Raw genomic sequence first — 27,287 nt, 5'->3', positions numbered from 1 at the left:
CCAAACATTATATGAGCAGCCCAACGGTGTTTTTGCCTGATTGGCCAGTTCATAATCTAAATGGTGGTCATAATGAATTTGTCTTTTGTTTCAGCTCCCAGTGACTGCCTTCAGTGTTAACAACTTGCCCTTTGCTGACCTAATGCTGTCTGTCTGGGCTCAGCTGGTGAATCTGGCAGGGAGCAAGCTTGAAAAGCACAGGGTGAAGAAATCCAGTCAGAGCCTCACAGGTAATTAAAATATTAGCTTCAGCTTTAGCTTTGAACTAGCAGAGTGGAGACTCTCTCCACCACTTCAGACCATCATTACTCAGGAAATCTGCTGTGCTGTGCTATAAACGAGGTAGGTTAGGAGAACTGCACACAGGATGTTTGACAATGCATCATTGCAATGATTTCCATTAATGTGGCTCAGTAGTTTACTTTTGGTTGTTTTATAAACCATTGTAATTCTTATTCAGACCAGAGTGAAACCAGCAATTAAATAGGTGAATTGCACGTTGAATTGAGATTTTGTCTTAGTTTTAGTGACAATTTCTTCTGAAACTCTACTGAATTCATTAGATGACAACATTTTAGTGCACTTAGGATTCAAATGTTCTCCCCTGATAATATTGAAGTCTGAATCTTTTTAGAATTGCACCCTGTACTGCACTAGACCTGAGTGGGTGATATATTAAATGTATATTCACTGTGCAAAAGCTGTACATTCTAAGATAAAACAAACATTTTTCATGATAGCTTTTTACATTATTTTGGATGTGCTTTTTCTTGATAAAATTTGTTTGTTTTGAGACACTTTTCTGAGTTTAGCATTAATGTACATTTTCTTCCTCCTCCTTTCAGATCAAGTGGATTTATATTTGCTGAGATGTCAGCAGCTGAGATTGTACATACTGAAGGCAGCACGGGCCTTGCTCATGCATCAGGATAAATTGAGACAGATTCTTTCGCAGCCTGCTGTATTTGAAACAGGACCACTTTGTACAGGTATGAACCAGCCAGTTACCCTTTATCTCCCACTGCAAAATAATATGTTTTGAGTTATGTGTTCATATTAACATGAAAGCTCTATCAAATCTAACCCATCAAGTGGAGGCCCTGGCTCAGTGGTAGTAGTCTCGCCTCAGTCGGAAGGTTGTCTGTTTTAGCCCTGCTGCAGAGATTTGATCATGTAACCTAGGCTGACGTTTCAGCGCTGTACTGAGAGAGCGCTGCTGTCTTTCGGATGAGACGATAAGTGCATGTAAAAGATTCTAAAGCACTATTCGAAGAAGAGCAGGGAAGCTCTTTCAGTGCCCTGTCCGACATTTATCTCTCAATCAATGCCAACTAAAAACAGTTTATCTGGTTATTGAACTCATTGCTGTTTGTGGGACCTTGCTTTGTGGAAATTGCCCGCATGACGGCATTGACCGCACTTCAAAAATACTTAATTGTCTGTGAAGCACTTTAGGATGTTCCACGCAGGTGTTGTATAAATGCAGTGTTTCTTTTCCCCTTTCCCTTACAAGTTTTCTAAACCATGCTAATTTACAAATAGCATTGAGCTAACTCAAATTAAGTACATCAAAACTATTGTGATTTTGATAAAGTTAGAACATACAAAATTGACGGGAAGGAAAAGACTGGCTGGTCCATCGAGCCTGCTCCACACACATGATGACTGGAGCATCATGACCAGACAAGCCCCCTGCCCTCGCTGCCATGTAATCTCCTGGGAGAGCCAAAAAAAAACCGGACCAGTAAGGGAAAAAATACTCTGCCTAAGTGGGTCGGAGAGAAATTTTCCAATCAAAAGAAGTCCAAGGGATCACATGGACTGAGTGTTATCTATAAAGACACTTAAGTAATTAATTACTTTCGCTTGCTTTAAAACACAGACTATAAATCAAAGCATAGTGATTGGTTCTTATTATTGCAGTAACAGTCTGTTTTAAGGGCTTGTTAGATAGAATCAGCATCACACAGGTAAACATTTGCCTTTGTGTAAAATGAGTTCTGCCAAAAGCCATTGTTGGAGTTTTTGACACAATGTATGGGATCTAGTTTGATGTTTATTTCGTCACTGACGGGGATGGCAATTTTTTGACAGCCAACATTATTATACCTGTGCTCATTTTAAGTCCGATTCCAGGAGACTGGGGTCCTTAAACCAGCTCCTGACGTTTACAATACTAAATCATAGAAGCACTGAAGATAGGAGCAGGAGTAGGCCATTCAGCCCCTCGAGCCTGCTCCGCCATTCAATGCGATCATGGCTGATCATCCAAATTCAGTACCCTGTCCCTGCCTTCTCCCCATATCCCTTGATCCCCTTTAGCCTTAAGAAATATAGAAACATAGAAGATAGGAGCAGGCCCTCCAATCCCTGTGACAGAATCGTTGACCCACGATAAACTGGCTCTGCAATTCTGCTGCTGCGATAAGAGACTGTATTTTGTAGTGTAAGTGCCAGATGCTGGTTTCCTAGAATCCAACCTAAACAAGCGGCAGTAGGTTATGGGTTGCACGTTTTCTGGGACCTAATATTTCTCTTACTGGTTTTATTATACTATCATTTTACATCTTCATTTCAGAGGATGCACCACCTTCCACTCCAGACACTGCCGACTTTTCACCTGAGGGGCCACAACCCCCGTTGATCTTACTGCAGCAACTGCTGAGTGCAGCTACCCAGCCATCACCGGTGAAAGCTGTGTTTGATAGACCGGAGCTTGAGGTTTGTTTTTGGAAGCTTTTCCCGACTAACAAAAGTCTGAATTTATTTTTCTGAATAAGCACTCTAGCATAGATAGTTCATTAAAATTAGTGAATTAAAAAAAAGTCTAGCAAGTGTCATAATGTCAGTGAGCTGAGGGCACTGCTGCACAAGATGTTTGTTGTGGAGGGGGCTTCTCTTGCTTTGAGGCGGTCTTGTCAAACTTTAGCCAATGGTAGCCTTACTCTGTTGTTAATTTGCTTCTGCAACGTGTTTTAAATGAAACGAGGCATAGACACGATGGACCGAATGGCCTCCTTCTGTGCCGTAAATGTCTATGATTCTAGGAAAGAGTGTTATGGGTGGCTTTAAACATGCTATTGTATGGTACTCTGACAGGGCTGGAAACGCACCCCACCCCAGACCAGGAACCTGAATTTCCTAGGTTGTATTATGCTACAAAACTGCTGCAAATTTAGATGCCTACTTAAACGTTAAACCATATAAGAGCTGTGTGTAGAAAGTGCTTACGGCTAAAAGTACTCTGTTCCAAATCAACACAAAAGAAGACCCGTCTTTGCCGAGAACAGATACTCACCGCTTGCATAATTGGATAGCAAATCACCTGGAGACATGCCATGCTGCCTCCCAGCTGAAAAATCTATAACACTGTGTCTATTTGTGGTTGGCTGCTCCTCATTCAGGTTGTTCGTGAGAAATGTGAGTTCTCAATGAATAAATCCTGGAGAAATACACTGACACTTCTCTCCAGCTTGATTAATGCCTGTGTACAATCGGTCTCTGTTCCCTTTTGTCCCAGTTTCTGGAACCACTCTCAACTCTTTGCTAGCAGAATGTTAAGAGGTTTTATCAAACCTCCAACCTGATGAAGCAAATATTTCTATTCAATTTATTTGTACTTCCTTAAACAACACCAAAACAGGCATTGTAAATGAGCTCAAGAGACAGATTTTTGGAGAGAGAAAGGATTGAAGGATATGGTGGAACTGCAGGCATGAAAAGGGTAGGCCTGTTTGGGTCTAGCGGCTATTTCTTGTTCCTAAAATTTCTCGGGGCCGATTTTCCTCGGCTGGAAAGTGCTCAGTTAACGGTTGCAAAGCAAACGAAAAGCGAGGGAGAGCCCTTACACCGAGGGCCTCCTGACATTTCCTGAGGGAATGTGACTGTTACATCCACATGAGGTGTCAGTAGGGTCAACCAATACAGCCAGAAAACTCCACATCTAGTCCCTGCTGCTGCTGCAACAGATCAATCGGGGCCCTGCAACAGCAGCTGACTCCCATTCCCCACTTCCAGGCACTAGGTTCTACTTTGGGACGGCCTATGCTGGGGAACAGCTGACCTATGCAATTGAGCTTAACCTGAAAATATAAGTGGGTTCAGGTCATGTCAGGCAGAGCACCCCTTGGGGGCACTCTGTCTGACTCATGTGGAGGCCAGGGAGGGAGGAAGGGATCATTATTATCATATTCTGTGTCATATATTTATTTATGTAGTTTTTATGTTAAGGATTTCAGTCTGTATAATCAGTTTTTCTTTGTTGTGTCAGGCGGCAGCCCTTGCTGTTTGCCAGTTCTTGGCGGTGGAGTCTACCCATCCATCTACACCTGTATTTGATGACAGCAGCTCAAGTGAGGCTACGACACCTGTTACAGTGCAGCCCGTACGGTCAATAAAACACAAGAAGCGCAAGCCTTCTCCCCCTCCACCCTTGCCCATTGTGGCTCAGCTAATGGAAATGGGATTCGGGCGGAAAAATATTGAATTTGCACTAAAATCACTTACAGGAGGCTCCGGAAATGCTACGGGATTACCAGGTAAAACAAATTGCAATGTACAGGAAGCTCTCCCTTTTTACCGGCACCTAAATAACCGGAAAAATCTCTTAACCGGCAAAATTCAGGGGTAGGTTCAGGTAAGTTTTACTTCATATTAGTGGCCGTGTAACCGGGGTTCCTGGATCTGTGGCCGTGTAACCGGGGTTCCTGCACCTGTTGCCATGCAACAGGGACGCCTGGATCTGTGGCCGTGTACGGGGTTCTCGTACCTTAGTAAGTATACCTCACTGTAATCCGGACTTTTTGATTAACCGGCACCACGCCAGTCCCGTCGGTGCCGGATAAAAGAGTTTCCTGTAAATAAACCCATTCTGACACTAGCAAATACTTTCTCACTTTTTTGCATTCTAATTTTTTTTTAAATAAATATTTGGCACAGGAGCTGAGTAAGGAAAGGGCTGTTTGGAAATTGCAACATGACTGAGTGCAATCTAGAAAGTAGTTGCTAATGAGTTAACTAATGTGTAGGAACTATAACATGTTTCAGAAACTTCCTCTGGTATCTCAACTCGTGATGAATGGGACTCGGCCACTCACTTGTAATTTTTTCCAAATCTATACAGGAAACTTTGTGCTATCTGGCACCGACGGGGACCGAGCTGTTGCCGTTCCCTCAAAACTGCCGGACAAACCAGCGTTAATGTTGAAGCATACGGAGCTTTTTAGCTCCGTATCTGGCAACAAACACTGTTGCTTAGCAACAGCTTCTAAACAGTCGGCCGTACCTTGGAAGCGTCTCTGTCGCTTAACAACAGCTTCAGAGAGACTTTGCAGAGCCTGACTGTTGGGGGAAAAAAAGCCACAAGAAGAAAAAAACCCGAACAAAACGGCTCCTGATTTTTGCCGGTGGATCGAGGTTTCCGGACATACAACCTCCGGATAAACCAAAGTTTCCTGTAATTGATTTAGTGGAAAAGTAAGGTTAAATGTTGTTCTCCCTCATTTCTTCATCCTCCATGTAGAAATGAACGGGCTGGGAAATTGCAAGACCGAGCTTCCTTACAACTTTTTTGTAATTCATGTACTTAAACGCTATGGTGTGTAAGGAGTCGTAACTTTGAACCCACACCCTGCCAGTCTGTGAAGTAGCATGTTAATGGTAAATGTGCTGTACCACTGAACGCTAGCTTATTGATGCCACGGGAAGTAGCAGTGTTTTTATCAATAGCATACTGTATTTTGAAGTGTGTCAGATTTATTGTGCATGGGAAGAAATCATCTTCCTGTTTTTATAAAAAAAAAAATAAAAAAAAAAAATTTTTGGAGGAGGAAAGTTACAAAAGGTACCTTTGGGATGGGTATGGTTAGCTGCATTCCAAAATTTCAAGGGAATTTGTTAAAATCAAATGCTCACTTTTTTAAGAGAGTTTTGCACAATGTACTTTTGAACCAACAAATATTTAACATTTTTATAACACTGGAATTTGGGCACTCGCCTTCATATTATCACAATAATGCGCTGTTCGTAATATTTGTAGCCTTGGAATGCTGTGGTGACTAAAAGCCAAACCTGTTCGAAATGTGCAGATTTCCTGAGTAAGATATAAATATGTTTTGTTCAAAAGTTGATTGGCCCACATCAAGGAAAGGACCACTTTAGTGCATGGATAAAAGTTGATTTGAGGAGTCAGTAAGTTGAAGAGTAGCCTCCTGCGTGAATGTTCTTTTCCAGATATGTGACAAAAGAAACATTAAACATCATTGTACCCGTGGCAGTTTACACTTTTTTTCCTCGAATTTTATTTCGAAGGTGTGGAAGCATTGGTCGGTTGGCTGTTGGATCATCCTGATGTGCAGATTGCAGATCTTTCTGATGTGGAGAGCACTTTATCGGAGTACTCGGATGAAGAGATTCTAGAAGAAGTAGAAGAGGCTGAAGCTGCATATGCTGTGATTGGTCCTCAACCGACTCTACCTAATGTACTTTTGAAGCCGAATGTACTTAGCATATTTGAATAACATTGGGGTCATTTGGGTGCTGACATTCAAGCTATAATAACACACTGTTCTTAATTTTGTAGCCTTGGGCTGCTGTGGTGACTGAAAGCCAAACCTTTAAGAAACGTGCAGATTTCCTGAGTAATGATGATTATGCCGTGTACGTAAGGGAGAATATTCAGGTATGGATTGCCTTGCAATTTAAAGATTGCAAACCTACTGTATTGGGTTTTCCGTGCAACGAATATTTTAATATTTATGGCGATAAGGCGCAGGTTACACTTTATTCTGGGCTTTATTGTATCATGCAGGTGGGAATGATGGTCCGATGCTGCAGAACTTATGAAGAAGTTTGCGAGGGAGATATGGGAAAAGTAATTAAATTGGATCGCGATGGATTGCATGATTTAAATGTGCAGTGTGACTGGCAGCAAAAAGGTGGCACTTACTGGGTTAGATACATCCATGTTGAACTATTGGGTAGGTTCATACTATACTATACTATTCAGAAACACCAGTACTGTACAGTAGTTACTGCTCTTGTTATCTTTTCAAGTGCAGCTCAGCAGATGTTTAATTTTCATTGCACATATTTTTTTTGCATCAGGTTTCCCCCCACAGAATTCTACTTCCCACATAAAGATTGCAGATAAAGTACGGGTTAAGGCTTCAGTTACCACTCCAAAATACAAGTGGGGATCCGTTACACATAGGAGTGTGGGAGTTGTAAAAGGTAAACGAATCGCGCTTGCATTCTCTCCTTCTGTTTCACAAAAAATACTCACGTGAATTGTGCGATGTATTGATTCAAGACTTGGAAAGCTGCTACAAGATAAGAAAAAAAAGACTTGTATTTATATAGCGTCTTTCACAACCACCCGATGTCGCAAAGCGCTTTACAGCCAATGAAGTATTTTTTTGCAGTGTAGTCACTGTTGTAATGTAGGAAATGCAGCAATCAATTTGCGCACAGCAAGCTCTCACAAACAGCAATGTGATAATGACCAGATAATCTATTTTAGTGATGTTGATTGAGGGATAAATATTGGCCAGGACACCGGGGATAACTCCCCTGCTCTTCTTCGAAATAGTGCCATGGGATCTTTTACGTCCACCTGAGAGCAGACGGTGCCTCGGTTTAACGTCTCATCCGAAAGACGGCACCTCCGACAGTGCAGGACTCCCTCAGTGCTGCACTGGAGCTCAGCCTAGATTTTTGTGCTCAGATCTCTGGAATAAGCTGCAGGAATCTACTGTAGTTTTGCAGTGATGCATGTAAGATTACTAAATGTTGTTGCATAACTTCACAGTAGGGAGAAATGCCCTCCACTCTCACTTTGATTTGTAATATGTTAGCGTTTTTTGACAAATTACAGATGATGTGTAAATGAGCCGGAGTTTTCTAAAGCTTTTCCTAAGCACCCTGAGATGTTTATCTAGTTTAAGGGTACTATATAAATACAAGTTGTTGTTGTTGTTGTTGTAAGGCTGAAGATTGTGTTCATTGTCCATGAATGTGGTTTAAAAAAAAAATTAAGAATAAATGATTTATCTCCTTTGTGATTTGGTAATATGGCTGCAAGAAACACTTTGTGGGAGAAATTTGGTATCGCCCCATTTGAGGCGCAATTATCGGCCGAGGGCAAAGTTTAGCGCCTGGCGCTAATTATCGCCTCCTACTGCAAACTTGGCTTCTATCGCCTCTGGAGGTGATTTGAGCACTAAATCAGGCGCTACACGCCTCTCAAGGCGCTAACGCCGAGGAGCGAGGCGCTACCTCAGCGCTGGCGAAGCTCATGGCGCCAGCCAGTTCTTAAAGGGGAGGGTCGATCTTGCTCTCCAGCCACACCCTGCTCATTGCAGCCGTAAATCCGGGCCTCGAGAGACCTGTACATCAATTCTGCTGGAAAGAACAATGGAGAGGCCCAGGGAAAGAGCTCAGAGTGCAGTCCCCATAGTCTCTTCTAAATCGATGCAAGGAAGGTCAAATCAAAATGAACCTGCAAAGTGATGCTCAGAACCCAAAACTCCTTCACACAGCGTTGAATCTCTCAGAATGCGTGGTGCAAAAATGTCGCCGACAAAAAAAGGCAGGAAACAGCTGCCTTTAAATAGTGCTCCTCCAGTCCCTTCCCGACTGCAAAATGTTCCCCTCTACCTGTCGTTGCTAGCGGCAGGTGGAAAGGCAGGGGGTGCCACTCAATATCCGGTCTGGGGCATTGCACGCGCGACTGACGTCACGATCTGCAGGCACAGGAGATCGTGGCGGTAGTGTTTAGCGCCGCCGCAAAATGTCTGGTCAATTTCACGAGCGGCACAAATATTGCTGCGCCTGGGCGCTAGTTGCTTTACACCCCATTAGTACTCTCTTAGGGCGCTAATGGAAGGCGCTAATCAACTGAATTTTTCCCCCTTTATCTCCTAATTTTCCGTAAGAGACCAGTTTTCCGTAAGAGACCAGTTTTAGTGTAGAGTAAGCTTTTTCTTGATTAATGAATGTTAAGATTGGACTGGAATAACTCCTGGGTCTTTTGGTAGCAATGCTGTTACTTATCTCGGTGAGTCTATTGTACAATTTCTTCCACCCCCCCCCCCCCCCCTTTTCAGGAACCTATTTAAGTCTACAACTTGTTGTGTACAAAGGTCTAACAGGTTTGTATGACACTATTTTGTTTGCTATGTTAGTGGGGATATTGAACTTTGGAGGTACAACTTGTCACAGTTAAAACAGCAAAGATGATTATTGCATATTTTAAGTGTATGCAAGGATTAGTGCAGTATACTTTCCAGGCTGAGTCTGTTGCTGCTTGTAATCCTGAAGAATTACCAATATATGGTGGCATTTCTTTCTTTCAGCATTTAGTGCTAACGGGAAGGACGTTATTGTTGATTTCCCTCAACAGTCTCACTGGACTGGTCTGCTGTCTGAAATGGAGTTGGTACCCAGCATTCATCCAGGAGTCACGTAAGAAATTTAATAAATTAACCAAACTGGCACTTTTTAATCATGTTCTTTTCCATTTCTCCTGTGAAATAAAGAAAAAAAGTGTTTCATATAAGAATACTAATTTACAGTAAAATCTAGAATTATAAATTACTCTTATTTTTATGATTGGGTTAGTTTTTAAAGAAATGGAACAATGTACAATTTGGTCCATTGCATTTAGTGACAGTAAACAGGATATTTTTAATTTATTTATTCTTGTAAAGTTTTACAGGACATCTGTGTGCGGGTGGGGGGCGGTGTGGTGGGCAGAAGCATAAGGAAATAATGCTATAAAAAGAGTTTGTCTTGTGGAAGTAGGGCTGTTCCTTTAAGGTCCCCCACTGCATATTCTACCTAGTTTGTATTACTGTTAAATATTACTATTGCCTTACTACTTCTGGATCATCCTGGAGGGCAAGGACTACCTTAAACTTCTCTTCCACCACCACCTTCAGCCATTCATCTTCCTCTTCCCCACCCCTGCTGACATTGTGAGGAGCTCTTAGATTTCTTTGCTTCCAAAATTTGAGACCATTTGCTTCAGTTTCCTCCTGTCCAGCCCAAAACAAAAATATTCAGTTTCTCCCCTAACTTCTTTCTTTCCCCATCTCCCAACTAGCTGTCATCAGGCTCACCTCCATGAAAACCACCACTCGTCTGGACTTTTCCCAATCCAGCTTCTGACCACTCGGTGACTTCCTCTCAACCAAGTACTTGCCAGTGTCATCAACAACCCCATTTTGTTTGCCATCTCCCCTGCAAGACTTCTCATCATCTCCTTAAAACATCTACCCTTGACCCACCTGCTCTTGCCACTAGCTGAATGCTTGCTGACATTGTCTCTTTCTCCTTTGAGACTACTGTCATCATCCCTCTCAACTTGATCTATCCATCCTTGCTAACTATCACCCATCTCCAAGCTCCTCAAATGTACTTCTTCACCCAGCTCTGTGTCTACCTCTTTCACCATTCATTGTTTGAATTCCTTCAGTCTGGCTTCTGTCCCATCCAAACACGAAGACTGGCCCTGGTCCATGTCTATTATTTTGATTCCATTTAGGCAATAGTCCCTTCCTGGATTCTTTCCCCACATGAAGCACTTTGCATTTCTTTACATTGAACTTCATCTGCCACCTGGCTGCCCAATTCACAAGTATATTCAAATCCTCCTGTCACTTATCCTTTATATACATTGGGAATAGGAGGTGAAATAATTCCCTGCTTGCATGACTTCTGAAGGCAGTTGAAGAACAGTTCCTTTGTTTTAGTTGGGTACCTGCTTTATTTCTGTGGAAGTTGAATTACATTCAGTGAATAAGGAGATTATAGATAGGCATACATTTTGTTACATCATGATGGCGTTTGTGTTTTTAAAATGTAATAGTTTATCTTCAGTAATCAATCTTTTTAAAAAAAAAAAAACAGGTGTGATGGCTGTCAAATGTTTCCAATGAATGGGCCCAGGTTCAAATGCAGAAACTGTGATGATTTTGACTACTGTGAAAACTGTTTCAAGACGAGGAAACACAATGTCAGACATACATTTGGTAGAATTAATGAGCCAGGTGAGATGCACTGGAAGGTTGCTTAGTAAATAAATATAATAATTTTTAAATTGCATTTTATGGAATCCAGCATCATATACATACAAAAAACTTCTAATTGTATTTCAAATAGTCCACACCAACTTGGCTATGCCTACTAATTCTGTTATGCAGGAACTATGTGACAATTAACAATATTACTATGTACAGGAAACTTTCGTTTAACCGGAGGTTAAATGTCCGGAAAGCTCTATCCACCGGCAAAATTCAGGAGTCGGCTCAGATAAGTTTTTTTTACTTTTCGTTGCTTTTTTACTCCAGTCTGGCTCTGCAAGCGTCTAGCTGAAGCTGTTGCTTAGCTACAGAGACGCTTGTAAGCTACGCCGACTGTTTTGAAGCTGTTGCTAAGCAACAGGGTTTGTTGCTAGATACGGCGCTGAGAAGCTCCGTATGTTTTAACATTAGTGCTGGTTTCTACGGCAGTTTTGATGGGACGGCAACAGCTCGGTCCCGTCAGTGCCGGATACCAGAAAGTTTCCTGTATTTGTATTATTTTAAGCCCCAAATGTAGGTATTATGCTATTTTAGTATTGTTAGTAAAGATAATTTTTGTTTAAAGGGAATATTGGACAATCTTTGTATAAACTATTTCACATTCTATCAGTATTTGTACTTTAAGTAACTGTGCGGATAAAAGTTAAATTCTGTTTCTCTCATAACTCTCCGATTCCATAAGTTTGGGTTCCTTTTGCTGTGTCTTTTTTTGTGACCCCAGTGATCACATATGTCATTGCTGGGAAATACAAAGTTTTTTTTTTCATGGTTTTGCCTATCCAACTGTGTGGCAACATTATAAAATAGTTGTGTTAGTAATAACTTCTATATTGGTTTAAAGGACAAACACCAGTATTTACTGGGCGTTCAGGCAAACAACAGAAAAAGCGATATAGCTGTCAGAGAGGAATGTTGTTAGATGATTGGTCAAGGGTTGTGAAGAACTTTGGAGTCTCCTCGTCTGTCAGTCAAGCTTCCCGCCTCGTCGATGGCTCTGGGCAGTGTTGGCAGTCTTCAGGCTCACAAGGGAAAGTAAGTGAGAAGTCACTGGTATGACCAGCCACTCTACCTTGTACATTTGTCTTCCACATACCTTAAGGATAAATTCATCATTCACTGGAACTCTGTCTCTCCAGAACTCTCCTTTCATTTATAAAATTGTGTTGCTGATTATCTTTTTCAGTTCTTCATCTCCTGCTTTCAGCTGCAAGGCTTCTTGCTCTCAGTAGGAAAAGCTCCCAAATGTTTTCTGCTTCAAGGAAGCTGAATCTAAATTGTTGAGTTTGTGTTGTCCTCAACTTAATCAAACATGTTTAACATTGTTACATAACACCTCCCTGCTGCTGCTTATTTCAAATGAGGTGTTTTAATACATGTTTACAATGAGTTTTTGGTGTGGACCTAATGACTTCACTCAGTTTACCTTTGCCCAGTGTATCTTCACTCACCAGGATTCAGTCTTGGGAACTCTGCCTCAGCCCAGACTAAAGAAGTACCTTGTTGCTAGTACTGTATGTTGCAAAAAAACTTACCTCAGTCCTCCAGGAAAAGAACAGGGATTTATCTCAATCTTTTTCCAAGCTGGCCCCTTGGTCAGGAAGGAACTATTAACCTGAGGGCTCTGATTTGCCTCATTGGACTTGCAGGTCCAAGCAGCTCTGAGTTGTTGGTTGACGCTTCCTCTTTGGTTGACATACATGGGACATAAGTGCATCTAGCAGTCACTGTGCATTCCTGAGTAATTCCCTTTCAAAAAATCTCTTTTGAAGTATTAGTTTGGGCCAAAGTGCTCAGACCATATAAACTTTTGGTAAATCCTGCGACAAGAATAAGCATCCTATGAAAACCATCATGCATAGATTTGCTTCAGTGCCAGCAGTTATTAAGAATTGGATATTTGATAAAGCTGTTCAGAAGAGTGATTTGAAAGAAAGAACTTGCATTGGTATAACTCTTTCATGACCTGAGGAAGTCCCAAAGCTCTTCACAGCAAATTAACTATTTTTGAAGTGTAGTCATTTGGAATGTAGGGAAATGAGGCGCTCCCACAACACTTTAAGTGTCTGCACTAAGTATCAGCCTTGATTATGTAATCAAGCCTATGGAGTTCTGACTCTGAGGCGAGAGTGCTACCATTGAGGCAAGGCTAACACCTAAATTACTGCTGCCTGTGGCCAATGCTCTGGCATATCCGTTGTCTGGTGCAATTTATCTTTTCTGCAAGCACTGGGTAAGTTTACTTGGAGATGTTTAGAATATTGTTGATAACCCTTTGAGGCTTTCTGACTTTGTGGGTTGAATGTACATATCGGAATTACTTCCGTACAGATTTCTCCTTCCACGTGGTGTATAGCAGATAGGTAGGGTTTAAGTCCCTTTTCATCTAACACCCAATGTCCACCTAATGGTCCAACTGGCCAACAAGAAAACCTTGATCTTTTATTTACATTCTCCATATACCACAAGGATATAGAGTGAACACTTGGGCAGTTTCACACCCTGTGATGCTCCAATGGGCCGACACCAAGATTTTGCTACCTGTTGCATCACAGACTAGCTTTGAGGAATATTATTTGGATTTTGCACCTGCTTTACTCGCCCATCTTGATCGTGAAAACAAGGATTTGCTTTCAACGCCAACATTTGGTGCTCATATGTCTCGATACTGTTCATCCTAGCCTCTGAGATTCCCTGTATTTAAAAAAAAAAAAAAAAAATTCTATACTGAGAAGGTAAGAAAAATCAAAGAAAATGAATTGAGGATCTTATGCATGAATAGGGCTTATCTGATAGCTATCAGATTCACCAAGTGTCTTGCATTGTTCTAATTTAGCTCTGAACAGAGTAAAATGGCAGAAATTAGTGAATGAAATGTAATCGCTATTTTGGACAATATAAAGACCTCGGCACCATATTCAGTGCCTACTGATTTATATATTTTTGTCATTAGTCATTTTGATTTTACATTGTCGACTTGGTATTTCCTCTACTCCTTACAAATAATTATTTTGCTTTGTGATCCCTACTGCTGCCATCTGTTACTATGCTTTGCTGTCAGCCGGGAGATTGTGCATTCTGGAGCACTCACCTATGGATGATGGTCATCCTCGCCACTCTTAATTGTCTTGCCAGTTGCACTTTTGTGGGAGATGGAGCACTGGTAACAAATTGCTAATTGAGTGTGTGGTTACGTTGCCCCTGCATCCCCATGCCACTTGCCCTACAGCAGGCATGCTTTCAAAGAGGAATAAATGGTTTCCCTTTAGTTGGTTGAATGGCACAGCTAATACAGTCTGAGAACTGATGAAACTGGATGCATGTGTGGTTAGTAGGTTGGAGTATTCTGTGCAGCTCAGAACTGATGCTCATGGCTGTGTTGCTCTAAGTTGTCCATAAAATAAAGAACATCCATTTTAGTGTATCTTAATTGTACCATTTGTTGCATTTCAATTCTATCGTATCCAGGATGTTTGGGTTTTGCTGAATGAAGTAATATGATCAGTTCAGCAACCTTGTTTGTTGCAACGGTTTTTGGCTTCAACTTATTGTTCTCTTAACCTTGCATTTTTACTTCACCAGCACTGGATTCGATTAGAGATCTTCCCAGATGTCCTTGTTCATAGACTAAAGATGGTTGTAGATCCTGCTGACAGTAGTTATATGCCTTCATTAGTAGTGGTCTCGGGTAAGTTAAATACCTAAGTGCCATTTACATACTCCTGTTTGTGCTTAGATAAAAATATATTGATCAATTACTGACTGTTTCATTTCAGGTGGAAACTCATTAGACAATCTTATTGAGCTGAAGACGATCAATATCACCCCTACAGACACTGTGGTAATGCTTCTTAATGAATGTGTGGAGGTATGTGTTTTCAACAATATACAGTCTCTTTAAAAGGAAGAGTGTATTTTGTCCTTCATTTGTGTTCTCCACTAACTCCTAAGATAAGCGCAGGTAACCAGTGGAAAGAATCACTAAAGCATCTTGAGTTGAGGTGAAATAACAACAGAAAATGCTGGAAATACTCAGCAGGCCAAGCAGCATCCGTGGAGAGAGAAACAGAATTAACGTTTCAGGTCTTCAGATTTCCAGCATCCGCAGTATTTTGCTATTGAGTTGAGGTGAAACTGTTTCATCTGGACTTTCAGTCCTGAACAGTATCATTTTCCCACATTGGTGAAATAATTGCCACTGACTCTCGGGGCCAACCCCTCGATCATGCTATCACCCGTGGAAGCTAATGAAGGTGGTAGACTCCAAAGCTGAACAGGATAAGCTACAGGAGGATTTGACTATGCTTGGGAATTGGGCAAACAGGTGGCAGATGAAATTTAACTAGAGAAATACAAAGTGCTTCACATGGGGACAAAACATCTAAGGGACTATGGGCCAGAAATTCAGTGGGCTTTGCGCCCAGTTGCCGCCCAAAGAGGGCTTCTGCGCAAGTGTAAGAGGGTGCGCTGATATTCAGCGCTGCGGTAATGGCGGCGGTAGCCGGTAGCGCTGCGCCGACACCGATGACGTCATCGGTGTGCGCAGTGCCCCGGTTCCGCCCCGCTCCGGCCCAAACCCCATATTTAGTTGCGGCCGCCTCTTCTGCAGCGGCCGCAAACAGCGATTGAAAAACGGGGCCGTACTGCTGCGCTACTGGGGCGCTTTAAGGTGGAGGTGCGGCCGGCCACTTTTTCGGCGGCTGCCTGCCCGCACCTCCTTCCCCGGCCTCCTCCACCCCCCCACCCCCCCGCGGCATTGCCGGCTGCTTTCCGCGAGCCCGGCACTTCTGCTTGGTGCCGGGCTCATTTGCCGGCACAATCCAGCGGCGATCTCGCTGTTGCAGGCACCTCCCCCTTAAGAGAAGGAGGAGGCCTGCAGTACCGCAGCCTGCCGCTCCGCAGCGGGTGGCGCAGCGGGGCCTACAGCGCAGAACTTCAGTTTCAGCGCCCCAAGCGGGGGCGGGCACACCCTGGAATAGCGCCCGGTTCCGACTTGGGGCGCAAAAGCCGAATATCTGACGGGCGCACCTGGCTCCGCGCGCAGCGCTAACTTGCTGGCGGGCCTTAACTGAATTTCTAGGCCTATTACTTTAAAGGAAATAAAAATAACGTGCATGGAAAATGAAAGATCTGGGTGTCCTGATTGACAATAAATTGAAGCTATCGCAATAATGCTCGGTGGCAGTAAGTGAAGCAAATCAGATGTTGATGTATTACAAGGACAATATTGAGCTGAAATAGTGAATGGAATTCCCTGCCTAAATCCCTCAGCAACTCCATCTTTAAGACCTTCCTCGACCAAAACTTTGGTCATGACTCCTAATAACCCCCTTTGGCGGGCGGCTCATTGATTATGCCTCCAAGAACCGTCTTGGGACATTTTCTGTCTCCGTTTAAGGTGCTATATGAATGCAAGTTGTTTGTGTCTTTTTTGAGAATGATAAAGCCATGTGCAGTGTCTGCCTTACACTCATTCCATGATCTCTGAATACTTTCTCACGAGATGCAAAGCCTTTGTGAAACAAAGCATTACAGCAATGGGTATTTACAAGAAATGCTAAAATAATGACATCGACACAAGTGCCAAGGCCCAGCCGTCATGATCTCATTCTCTCTGGTGTTGGGCATCTTTCATTAGGTCTTTTCCACTGATTATTGTCTGTACCATTTAGGATGAAAGGATATGCATATACAGGAAACTTTCTGGTATCCGGCACGGACGGGACCGACGTGGTGCCGGTTCAGCAACAATTCCGGATAACCGAACGCTATAGTAAAAGATACGGAGCTCAGAGCTCCGTATAAAGCAACAAACCCTGTTGCTTAGCAACAGCTTCAGAACAACGTCCACAAGTTGCAAGCGTCTCTGTAGCTTAGCAACAGCTGCAGCCAAACCCTTGCCTTCCTCCATTTGTTGCTGTGCAAGTTATAAAAGTTACCTGAAACCGACTCCTGAATTTTGCCGGTTAACCGACATTTCTGGTTATTTAGGGGCCGGTTAATCGAAAGTTTCCTGTAATTAAGTGTTTTGTGTACTTTACGCCTACTGTACTTTTGTAGGTTTTTTTCTCATGATTCTGTTTTGTTCCTGCCCAAAGTAGCAGAGGTGACTGTTGCTAGTCAACACGCCCAGAACTTCGTGTTCGGACAGCAATGTTTTTGTACTTTATGAAACTGTGGACCACATTTAATTTTTTTTTTAACCAAGTCTCATTTTCTCAGCAGCACAGGTACATTGAGATTGCTATCAAACAGTGCAGAAGTTCTGGGATTGATTGCAAAATTCATGGCTTGAGCATCGTAGGACGTATCCGAGCAGAGGATGAGGATCTTGCAGCAAATTTTCCTTTTCTTGCTTCGGATAATGAGGAGGAGGATGATGATAAAAGCAATACTGGAAGGTACCAACATTCTGTGTTTACTGATAACTGGAGTAAATGATGCAGGAGGGTTGGAAGTTTATTTTAAGATAAACTATCATCCATCTTTCCTTCTGAAATTGGCTTGATGGTACTTTGATTTCCCCTTTTTTGGGTATCCAACCTCTAAGACCCTCCAATGCTGCAATGAAGCTAGCAGCTTAGTACTGGTAGAAAGACCCAGGGTAACTCTCCTATGTGGAAGTACTTGCCCGCCACTCAGCACTGTCCCACAGTATCATGGATCTGATTGGGGAAATTAATACATGGAAGGTCACAGATGCAGACCTGGGTCCTACCACTCTAAAACCGTATGCTTCTGCAGCAATGACTGTCTGCTCTTCAAAGTAATCCATTTTATTTGAAGTACTTTAGGATGTTTTTGGAAAGACGTGATGAGGCGCTGTATAAATGCAACATTTTTCCCTTCTTGCCCCGCTCACTACATTCTGGAATTTTTTTTTGTTGTACCAGATAGATTAGAAATTTCTACTTATCTGTAATATATTAATAATCTTGTCAGCATGTACTTCCTGTCAACTTTTCCATTAAAAATTCTTGCAATGACATTTATAATGGGATGTCTGAATGCAAACTTGTCATGCTGTATTTACAACCTCCTGCCAATGGAGGTGCTGAAGTGCCGCAACTGGTGGGTGGGCATAATTACAGGGTAACAATTTTACATAGGTAGTTTCCATTACAGATGTGTACTTATGGATTTGTTATGGAAATATAAAAATGACAATGTATGACTTTAAAATGGTGACTGAGTGACATCTACAAGTCCCAGTTCAATTATCTGTCGCCCTCTAATGCTGCTTCATCATCATACTACACTTGGTGTTGGCTCCCTGTGTGCAGATTGACAAGTAATATATTAAAAGTCTTGTGTACAGCTGCACTTCCTGTAAGCATCGCAATTACTTTGTCACACTTGCATAGAAACATAGAACTTAGGAGCAGGAGTAGGCCATTCAGCCCCTCGAGCCTGCTCCGCCATTTAATGAGATCATGGCTGATCATCCAAATTCAGTACCCTGTCCCTGCTTTCTCCCCATATCCCTTTAGCCTTAAGAAATATATCTAACTCCTTCTTGAATATATTTAATGAATTGGCCTCAACTGCCTTTTGTGGTAGAGAATGCCACAGGTTCACCATTCTCTGGGTGAAGAAATTCCTCCTCATCTCTGTCCTAAATGGCTTACCCCTTATCTTTAGACTGTGACCCCTGGTTCTGGACTCCCCGACCATCGGGAACATCCTTCCTGCATCTAGTCTGTCTAGTCCTGTTAGAATTTTATAAGTTTCAATGAGATCCCCTCTCATTCTTCTAAACTCCAGCGAGTATAAGCCCAATCGACCCAATCTCTCCTCATACGTCATTCCTGCCATCCCAGGTATCAGTCTGGTGAATCTTCGCTGCACTCCCTCCACGGCAAGAACATCCTTCCTCAGATATCACTTTAGCCATCGCAATTAATCATGTCCTCAGAATTGCAGTGAGCAAAGCCGCAGGAGGTCTGTCAGTAATATTATTAAATGTGTTACATGGGGCTTGCATGTCATTGAGAACTCCTATGTAAACCCTCTTTTTCAGTTATAAAAGTGTACATTTTCTTGCAGTTACCTTTAATGCCCGTAGACGGCGCTATGTTGCCACATCCCCCTTGTCATGTAATCTCCACTGCTTGTGAGTGTCCTGCAGGGTACTCGTATATTGAATAGCTTTTGAATTTTCATCCTGCAGTTACAGGCTTCCCACAGTATGTGGTACTAGTTGCTCAGGTTTGTTTCTATCAGTTTATGCTAATCATTTTAATTTTATTTATAAGTCAGAACTTAAATATTTTTTTATTTGTAAAAATATATTTTTGTCGTCTTTGGTATCAGTTAATGTCTCACACAAAAGATGGCACTTTTGACAATGCAGCACTCCCTCAGTACTGCACTGAAGTGCAAACCTGGATTTATATGCTCAATGTTTGGAGAGTGAATTGCACCACAACCTTCTGACTTGAGCCAGGCTGACACTACAACTAGTACATTATATTTGTCGTAGAACTAATTAGAATTGAGAAGTTTTGTGTTACGATAATTTGTTAAATTTTATTAGATATCCTGAGGGATAACCAAAAATGTTATCCTTGTATAATAAAACTTTAGAAATTATATTTTCTTTCTTCCCAAGCCTTGTAAGGAAGAAAGCATCTGGCTTAGAGTCTGCAGCTACTATTAGAACAAAAGTGTTCGTCTGGGGTCTAAATGACAAAGACCAGCTAGGAGGACTGAAAGGTTCAAAGGTAGAGTTACTATTTCTGTTAGTTTTGTTGTCATAACGTTTGCTTTTCTTAATGTGACTTGAATCAGATAACTAGCTCTGCACATAACTGCTTTACATGTGCCCCTCCATTCAATAGTATAATGTTCTCTGTAATAAAGCTACTAGTCTGTGGCTCCTGAGTTAATTATTTTTTCATGTTGCTGATTATGGCACATGTTTCATTATCTAATTCTTGAGTACGGAGGAGAATGTTTAATCCTTTGAATTGTAAATATAATTGACAAAAGTGTGTCAGTTCTTATGAGCTGTCTGTACTTTTTGTGTGAATAATTAGTTCCGGGATTTAAAAACCACTCTTAAAAAAAAAAAAAAAAAATTGTACTGTTGTTTACTTGTTGGTCCGCGCCACCTATTTGCAAAACTGACAATAGCTCTTCCACTTTCACTTTTAGATAAAGGTCCCCTCGTTTTCTGAGACATTGTCGGCTTTAAATGTTGTCCAGGTGGCTGGTGGCTCCAAAAGCCTTTTTGCAGGTAATGTTACTTTAGATGATGACTTATACTAAATAATACAATAGCATTTCTTGTTACGTAAGTGTACAAATTTGTATTTGGCTTTTGTGTTCATGAAAGCATGGATATCAATCCTGGAAAAGAGAATATTTTTCTTATTTCAGATATTCAGTTCCAACATTGAGTACTCAAGAGATCAGGTACTATATGGCCACCTGCAGATTTACTCCACCTCTATTCTGACCCAAACAATGTGGCTTACTCCAAACCTCTGCTACAACAGTGTGCTTTTTATTGAGCCACCAACATCAGCCACCCTACTGGTGTATCTGAGTGAGATTGTTGATTAGTGCCAAACAAGAGCCACTTTTGTCTTGTCGCCTTGTGCCCATTAGAGACTGGGCTGAGATTTCACAAACTCATTTCGCTTGGGAGCTTTATAGTCAAACAAGAGGCATTCCTTTCAGCAGTCTGAACTGGGTTATAATGCCATTTATAGAAGTTAAAGGACAATGTGCTTAATCCATTTAAGAGGAGCCCTACCCAGCTCCTTTAAGACTACAGTTAATTAACGATGGATTTCCTTGGACTGTATTTCATTATATTTGATGAAATAAAGTGGTAATTGGTTTTTCGATAGTTTAGATATTTGTCATTTATATAAAATCTCTATGTCTGATCTTAGTGTGAATACTATAGTCTTGTAATTTTATTTTGAATTTTAGACATTTAAGAATGTCACTGGCTAGTATTTTTTAAATGGATTCTCGATTAGCATGGTTTCCAGTTGTAATATTCATTTGTGTTGGCATTCCTATTGATGAGTTGTAATTTTCAGAAGTATTCATTTGGGTAATCTTTTGGAGAAGAATATCTTGGAGCAGATTTCAGAAAGCAACATCTATTGTGAGCGTTTAGCTAATGACTTGGAAACACAGCCCAACCGAAGTCGTGCTTTGTCAATTCAGTTGCATGACCTGTGAGCCCAGTCAGTAAAGTTATCAATGACCTTTGCGGATGAATTGGCCAATATAATTTTCCCTTGAAATGCAGCAATCCTGAGAGGCAATAAGTTAGCTTCAGTATTATGTCATTGAGGTTCCCATCTTTGTTTTCTATGCTGTTTTGCTGCAATGTGCTTTCATTGTAGAAACTGCGTGAATTAGTAGTATTGCGCATACCTGCTTTTGTTATGGTCTTATTTCTTAAAACCTCCCTGTGTACAAAGCTTCATTCCTGTCTGCCCTTCTGTTCACTTTTTGACATAACTTGGAGGCATTCTATCTTTGTGTGTTTAAACCTTATCTGGCTTCCTTTGAAAAGAACAAAGGCATGCTTCAAGAGAATGGCCTTGATGTACAGTGGTTGGGGAAGTCTACTATGACTCCTATATGGTGCTAACCTTTATTATCTTCACACTTTTCTCCCCTTCTTTGTTGAATATGCTGACTCATGCAGTCTATGGTTCTATCGTTGCCTGGCAGCTCATGTTGGTGGCAGTTCCTCGTATGTAAACCTTGATGGTGAACATAGGCTGGCTATTTGGCTGTAGGGTAAGGGAAAAAATATCACAACCGAGCACAATCCTGTCTTCAACATGACATTGATGGATGCACACTTTCCAGCAAGTGTCACTGGATGCTGTTGAGTAACGGGAACACTTGCTGATTTCCCGTCCACTCCCTGACTCGAGCATTGCAGGCAATTTTGATGTTTCTATCACTGTCTGCATTAGTTCAGCTAACTTGTCACATAACTCGGTTTAAACATGGGACTTCCTGCTCCATATGGTTCAGTATCACAATGGACAATGTGTTTACTCAGGAGAGCAAAATCTTTGAAGGGACAGCTTCCTGTATTCCTCTACCAACTCCTTAATTTATGGATGATGGCTGAACTTGAAAGTTACATGGTGTATTCTGCAATTGGAAATGGAGTCACATTATCAAACCATGTTAATTTCCTCTCATCCTGCATAGATTTGTGTTTGAAAAATTTGCAAAATCTTAATTTTTTGCTTTGTCAGAAGGACTTTTATGCATGTTGCTAACTTTGAGTTTTGCCTTGTAGTTACTGCTGAGGGTAAAGTCTATGCCTGTGGAGAAGCTACAAATGGGAGACTTGGACTTGGAATATCCAGTGGGACAATACCCATCCCACGACAGATCTCAGCTCTTAGCAATTACGTTGTGAAGAAAGTCGCTGTACATTCAGGTATGTAGTTCAAATTTCTTTTTAAAGCATCGTGCTGTAATTTACCTACAAAATATATTTATAAGTCACTTTGCATTGCAGGTGGTCGTCACGCAATGGCTTTAACTGTCGATGGAAAGGTATTTTCCTGGGGTGAAGGAGACGACGGAAAGCTTGGACACTTCAACAGAATGTAAAAATATTACTTGTTTTTTTCTGCACTTTTTATTCTGCTAAATCAACTCCCATGTAGTTAGGACTAGAGCTTTAAGGGTTAACTTTTTTTCAGGATGCCAAGTAGCCTTTCTGCATTAACATAAGAAACATTAATAAGGTTTCTTTATAAGTTTTTTCTTGTGTTATGTTTCCTTCCCCACCCTCCTATCTCACATTCCCTGGCTAAGTGGATTTCCGTGCACCCTCTTCCATGCCTTTGTTAAAGCTGTTTTTCTGCCCATTTCTCCATTGTGGCTGGTTGTTGCTCTAGTGTTTTCTTTGAGTTGTATGTGTGTTTTTAAGATTCTCTCCTCTTCCTGTGGGAAATCGCTTGACCTGCACTATGCTCTTTCCCCTGATGAGAGCTGAATACAGGAGCTAGTTTTAGGGACTTGAGTTTTTTTAAAATTGCAAAATGCATTATGTCGCTTAGATTGTTGTAATTCTAAGAGTGCATTTACGCTGCAAAGCACTTTTGCTTCATACCAACGCTGCAGTTATAGTTTAAATGGAGTCTGAATCTAGCGTCATGGTATGAACTGACACCAGAGCGAGTCAGTTTGGGCCTTGACACCAAATTTACACTCCACGTTTGGTGTGAGCGTGAAGCTGAAACCACCTTGCACCACTGCTAAGCTTGTTGTATGAATGCACCATCAGGTTCTGCTGTGTAACACTTCATATTAGAAATATACGGGGAATCAGTTTTGTGATTTGAAAAAACAGAAGCTGTGCATATGTTGCGATATAGCTACATTTAGTATATTTGGGGTTTTCACAGGACTTGCATTAATAAGAATATTCACTTTCTTTTTATAAAAAAAAAAAAAAAAACCCATTTTCAGGAATTGTGATAAACCAAGACTGATTGAGGCGTTAAAAACCAAGCGTATTCGAGATATTGCTTGTGGGAGTTCTCACAGTGCTGCCATAACCTCCAGTGGTGAGCTGTACTCGTGGGGCCTCGGCGAGTACGGCAGACTTGGACATGGGGACAACACAACACAGCTGAGACCAAAATTGGTATTTACACTAATTTGTGAACTACATAGCTAATCATTCTTTCCATTTTGCACCCTTTTCTTACTTTGTTTAAGAAAGTTAAAGGTTCTGGTTACTGGTGCTTTTCTGGCAAAATAAAATTGATTAAACTTGCTTGTACCAATGGACTTATATAGATAATAATATGATAAACATTTATTGCGCGCCTTCAATAAAGAAAGCTAATTTCTGCCTTCTGGTTAGGAAACCAGGGTGATCGAGGCCACAGGCTCGTCACAATTTGAGTTAGCTGAAAACGTGCTTCTTCAAGATAGAACAGAGTTCAAATGAGGGGTCAACACCCAACTCATCTGTTCTCTCCACAGATGCCGGCTCACCTACTGAGTATTTTTGGCATTTTCTATTTCTGTAATAGAACACATTGCATTCCTTCATTCAAAGTAGTTGCAATAGTCTTTATATAGTGGTCTTAGTACTGCTAGAAGATTGAAGTTAAAAAAATTTATGTTTTCCACTTTCTAGGTGAAAGTTCTTCTGGGGCATCGAGTCATCCAAGTAGCATGTGGAAGTCGAGATGCACAGACACTAGCGCTAACTGATGAAGGTAAGGAAGAAATTGCTATTAAGTTATAACCTGTTTTAAATACAAAATCCTTCATTGCCTGCAGTGCATCTAATGTATTTTGTTTTTTTTAAAATTCTGCAGGGCTGGTATTTTCGTGGGGAGATGGTGACTTTGGAAAGCTGGGACGTGGAGGAAGTGAAGGTTGCAATGTTCCACAAAACATTGAAAGGCTCAATGGCCAAGGGGTTTGCCAGATTGAGTGTGGTGCCCAGTTCTCATTGGCACTTACAAAGTCTGGTGTGGTATGGACCTGGTAGGTTTAAGTTTAAAAAGAATATTGTGATGTAAATATTTGATTGTCATATTAAGTAGGCACAATATTTTCTTCATTGTTGGGGGAGGGGGTGTATTGTCAAACCATAAATACAATTACATTTGTTCCCTTGTTTAACTTTTCTTGCACACAGGGGCAAAGGTGACTACTTCAGACTAGGCCATGGCACTGATGTTCATGTTCGGAAGCCACAAGTAGTGGAAGGTCTGCGTGGGAAAAAGATTATTCACGTGGCTGTAGGTGCACTGCACTGTCTTGCTGTCTCTGATACAGGCCAAGTAAGTGACTATATTTGTTTAACAAATGGGTATTCGCCACGAACATAGTTCAGACTTGCGCAAGACAAAGAAAAAAAGTCTACATTTATTTTGTAAAAACAAAAAACTTGCAGAAATGATCCAATGTCTTCAATTTAGAAAATCATAAATTTCAAGTTGACCTGTTCATTTTCTTGTAATTTTTATTTACCATTTTTCATAGGCCATAAAATGAAAGTTGAAACTAACTTCATATACAGGAAACTTTGGTTTATCCGGAGGTTAACTGTCCGGAATGCTCGAGCCACTGGCAAAAATCAGGAGTCGTTTCGTTAGGTTTTTTTTCTTTTTGTTGCTTTTTTTTCACCAGTCAGGCTCTGCAAGGTGTCGCTGAAGCTGTTGCTAAGCTACAGAGACGCTTGCAAGGTACGGCCGACTGTTTGTTTAGAAGCTAAGCAACAGGGTTTGTTGCCAGATACGGAGCTCAAAATCTCCGTATGTTTCAACAGTAGCGCTGGTTTGTCCGGCAGTTTTGATGGGACGGCAACAGCTCGGTCCCGTCAGTGCCAGATAGCACAAAGTTTCCTGTACTATTTCAGCATATTTATTTATTCTAATGCTTTCATAATCTGTTCTGCTAATGTTCGAGTTGATGTGTTTATGATGGATAACTAGAAGGGTTTTCAGTCATTTGAGGGGTGCCTTTCTGTTGTACCATAATGTAGAACAAGTGCACTTTATAACATGTCCAATGTTGCATTTCAAATTCTTAGCTTTACATACAATGTTTTTTTCCTAATATTACATTTCTAGGTTTATGCCTGGGGTGATAATGACCATGGCCAGCAAGGAAATGGAACCACAACTGTAAATAGGAAACCTACCCTTGTACAGGGGCTAGAGGGACAGAAAATCACTCGGGTTGCTTGTGGTTCTTCTCACAGTGTAGCATGGACAACAGTGGATGTGGCAACACCTTCAGTGCATGAGCCAGTCCTATTCCAAACTGCTAGGGACCCTTTGGGCGCTTCATACTTGGGTAATTTTATTAATTGTGGCTTGCTGAGCATTTAACTGGTATATTTGCCAAGGATTTCTGAATGTCAATACTTTTGTAAAATACAGTCCGAGAAGTGGTATATCAGAGTTCTGTATTTGCGAAGAGTTAAGTATTGTATATAGAGTGCAAGTGTGTTTGTGTGCTTGTACTTTTAATCTGGAATGTATAATTTTAGGTTAGGATTACTATTGCTATATATGTACGTGGATTTGTGTATTTTTGCAAAGCTGAAAGCAAATGTTATACCTACTTTAAAGAAAGTTCTCAATTCTCATGCAAAAGCAAAATACTGCTGATGCTGGAAATCTGAAATAAAAACAGAAAATGCTGGAAATACTCAGCAGGTCAGGCAGCATCTGTGGAGAGAGAAACCGAGTTAACGTTTCAGGTCGATGACCTTTCAGCAGGATGTGGGTGGAACTAACCACTCAAGTTCTGACGAAGGGTCATCGAGCTGAAGCGTTAACTCTGCTTCCCTCCACAGATGCTGCCTAACCCGCTTGATAGTTCCAGCATCTTCTGTTTTTATTTCTCAATTCTCATGTCGGAGGTTTACTGAGCAGACAAAATGTTTAGGTATTGAACAGTAACCCTTTAACTCTTGCTGTCCCATCCCATGCATGCGATATAAATTTAGGGTATTTTGTGATTAGTCCATTTTGTAAATACACTTTCATGTTTTATTTAAGAATTACTTTCTTTAAAAAGGACACATTTTATTGAGTGTGATCTTGAACTGTTTAAAGCGTCCCTTTTTATTCATCTATAGGAAGGATTTTAGTTTTGGAGAACATGGTGACATCCTGTCATTTGTAATTCCATTCACTTACTTTATGTAGGTGTTCAGTCAGATATGGACTCCATCACCATCAGCAACAAAATTAGTGGCTCAAACAATTCAAAACCCAATCGTCCCTCTCTGGCGAAGATTCTACTGTCTTTGGATGGGAACCACGCCAAGCAGCAGGCATTGTCCCATGTGCTGACAGCTCTGCAGATCATGTATTCTAGGTAAGGGCTCACAATTGAATGCTATTGCTAAAGTAAGTGATTCTCGGGCCTTAAATAAGTTACCAGAGATTCCTAAATTAAGCAGCAAACTTCCTACCTTTTTGAAATAGTATGGCCCAGAAATTCGGGTCCCAACGCGCGAGTACGCACGGGGTACTCGCGCTTGGGCCCAACGAAAGTGCCGGTTTCCTGCATGCACTGCGCATGCGAGGGAAACCGGCACTTCCGTTCCCCCGAAAGAAGGGGTTCAGTGGTCGAACGCGTGCGCCGGAGAGGCAGCGTGTGCGCATTGAACTTACGTTTTTTTTGCAGGTTTCCCCAGGAGGGTAAGCCTCCAACAGTTACACTTTTAAA

General features: G+C 41.4%; 1 protein-coding gene across 5 annotated transcripts in view; it reads left to right on the top strand.

Moving 5' to 3' along the window:
- herc2 (HECT and RLD domain containing E3 ubiquitin protein ligase 2) overlaps positions 1–27,287 on the top strand; it is a 233,973-nt gene that overhangs the window by 149,402 nt on the left and 57,284 nt on the right. For 4 of the 5 annotated variants that reach the window (XM_085999555.1, XM_085999557.1, XM_085999558.1 and 1 more), the window contains exons 44-67: positions 95–230; positions 846–989; positions 2,579–2,721; positions 4,271–4,538; positions 6,310–6,479; positions 6,581–6,679; positions 6,809–6,977; positions 7,105–7,230; positions 9,354–9,462; positions 10,909–11,048; positions 11,923–12,113; positions 14,661–14,766; positions 14,855–14,946; positions 17,301–17,479; positions 19,690–19,801; positions 20,235–20,316; positions 22,366–22,509; positions 22,591–22,681; positions 23,550–23,727; positions 24,229–24,310; positions 24,413–24,584; positions 24,739–24,883; positions 25,676–25,901; positions 26,762–26,933. In XM_085999555.1, the coding sequence (XP_085855681.1) occupies positions 95–230; positions 846–989; positions 2,579–2,721; positions 4,271–4,538; positions 6,310–6,479; positions 6,581–6,679; positions 6,809–6,977; positions 7,105–7,230; positions 9,354–9,462; positions 10,909–11,048; positions 11,923–12,113; positions 14,661–14,766; positions 14,855–14,946; positions 17,301–17,479; positions 19,690–19,801; positions 20,235–20,316; positions 22,366–22,509; positions 22,591–22,681; positions 23,550–23,727; positions 24,229–24,310; positions 24,413–24,584; positions 24,739–24,883; positions 25,676–25,901; positions 26,762–26,933 (3,476 nt within the window). The remainder of the gene's footprint in view (positions 1–94; positions 231–845; positions 990–2,578; positions 2,722–4,270; positions 4,539–6,309; positions 6,480–6,580; positions 6,680–6,808; positions 6,978–7,104; positions 7,231–9,353; positions 9,463–10,908; positions 11,049–11,922; positions 12,114–14,660; positions 14,767–14,854; positions 14,947–17,300; positions 17,480–19,689; positions 19,802–20,234; positions 20,317–22,365; positions 22,510–22,590; positions 22,682–23,549; positions 23,728–24,228; positions 24,311–24,412; positions 24,585–24,738; positions 24,884–25,675; positions 25,902–26,761; positions 26,934–27,287) is intronic. The other variant, XM_085999554.1, reaches the window with a different exon arrangement.

This window comes from Somniosus microcephalus, chromosome 10, assembly GCF_052327205.1.
Source record: "Somniosus microcephalus isolate GS21.2 chromosome 10, FLI_Smic_1.0, whole genome shotgun sequence".
NCBI lineage: Eukaryota > Metazoa > Chordata > Chondrichthyes > Squaliformes > Somniosidae > Somniosus > Somniosus microcephalus.
The sequence above is the reverse complement of the archived record's forward strand: the minus strand, read 5'-3'. Positions and strand labels throughout refer to the sequence as shown.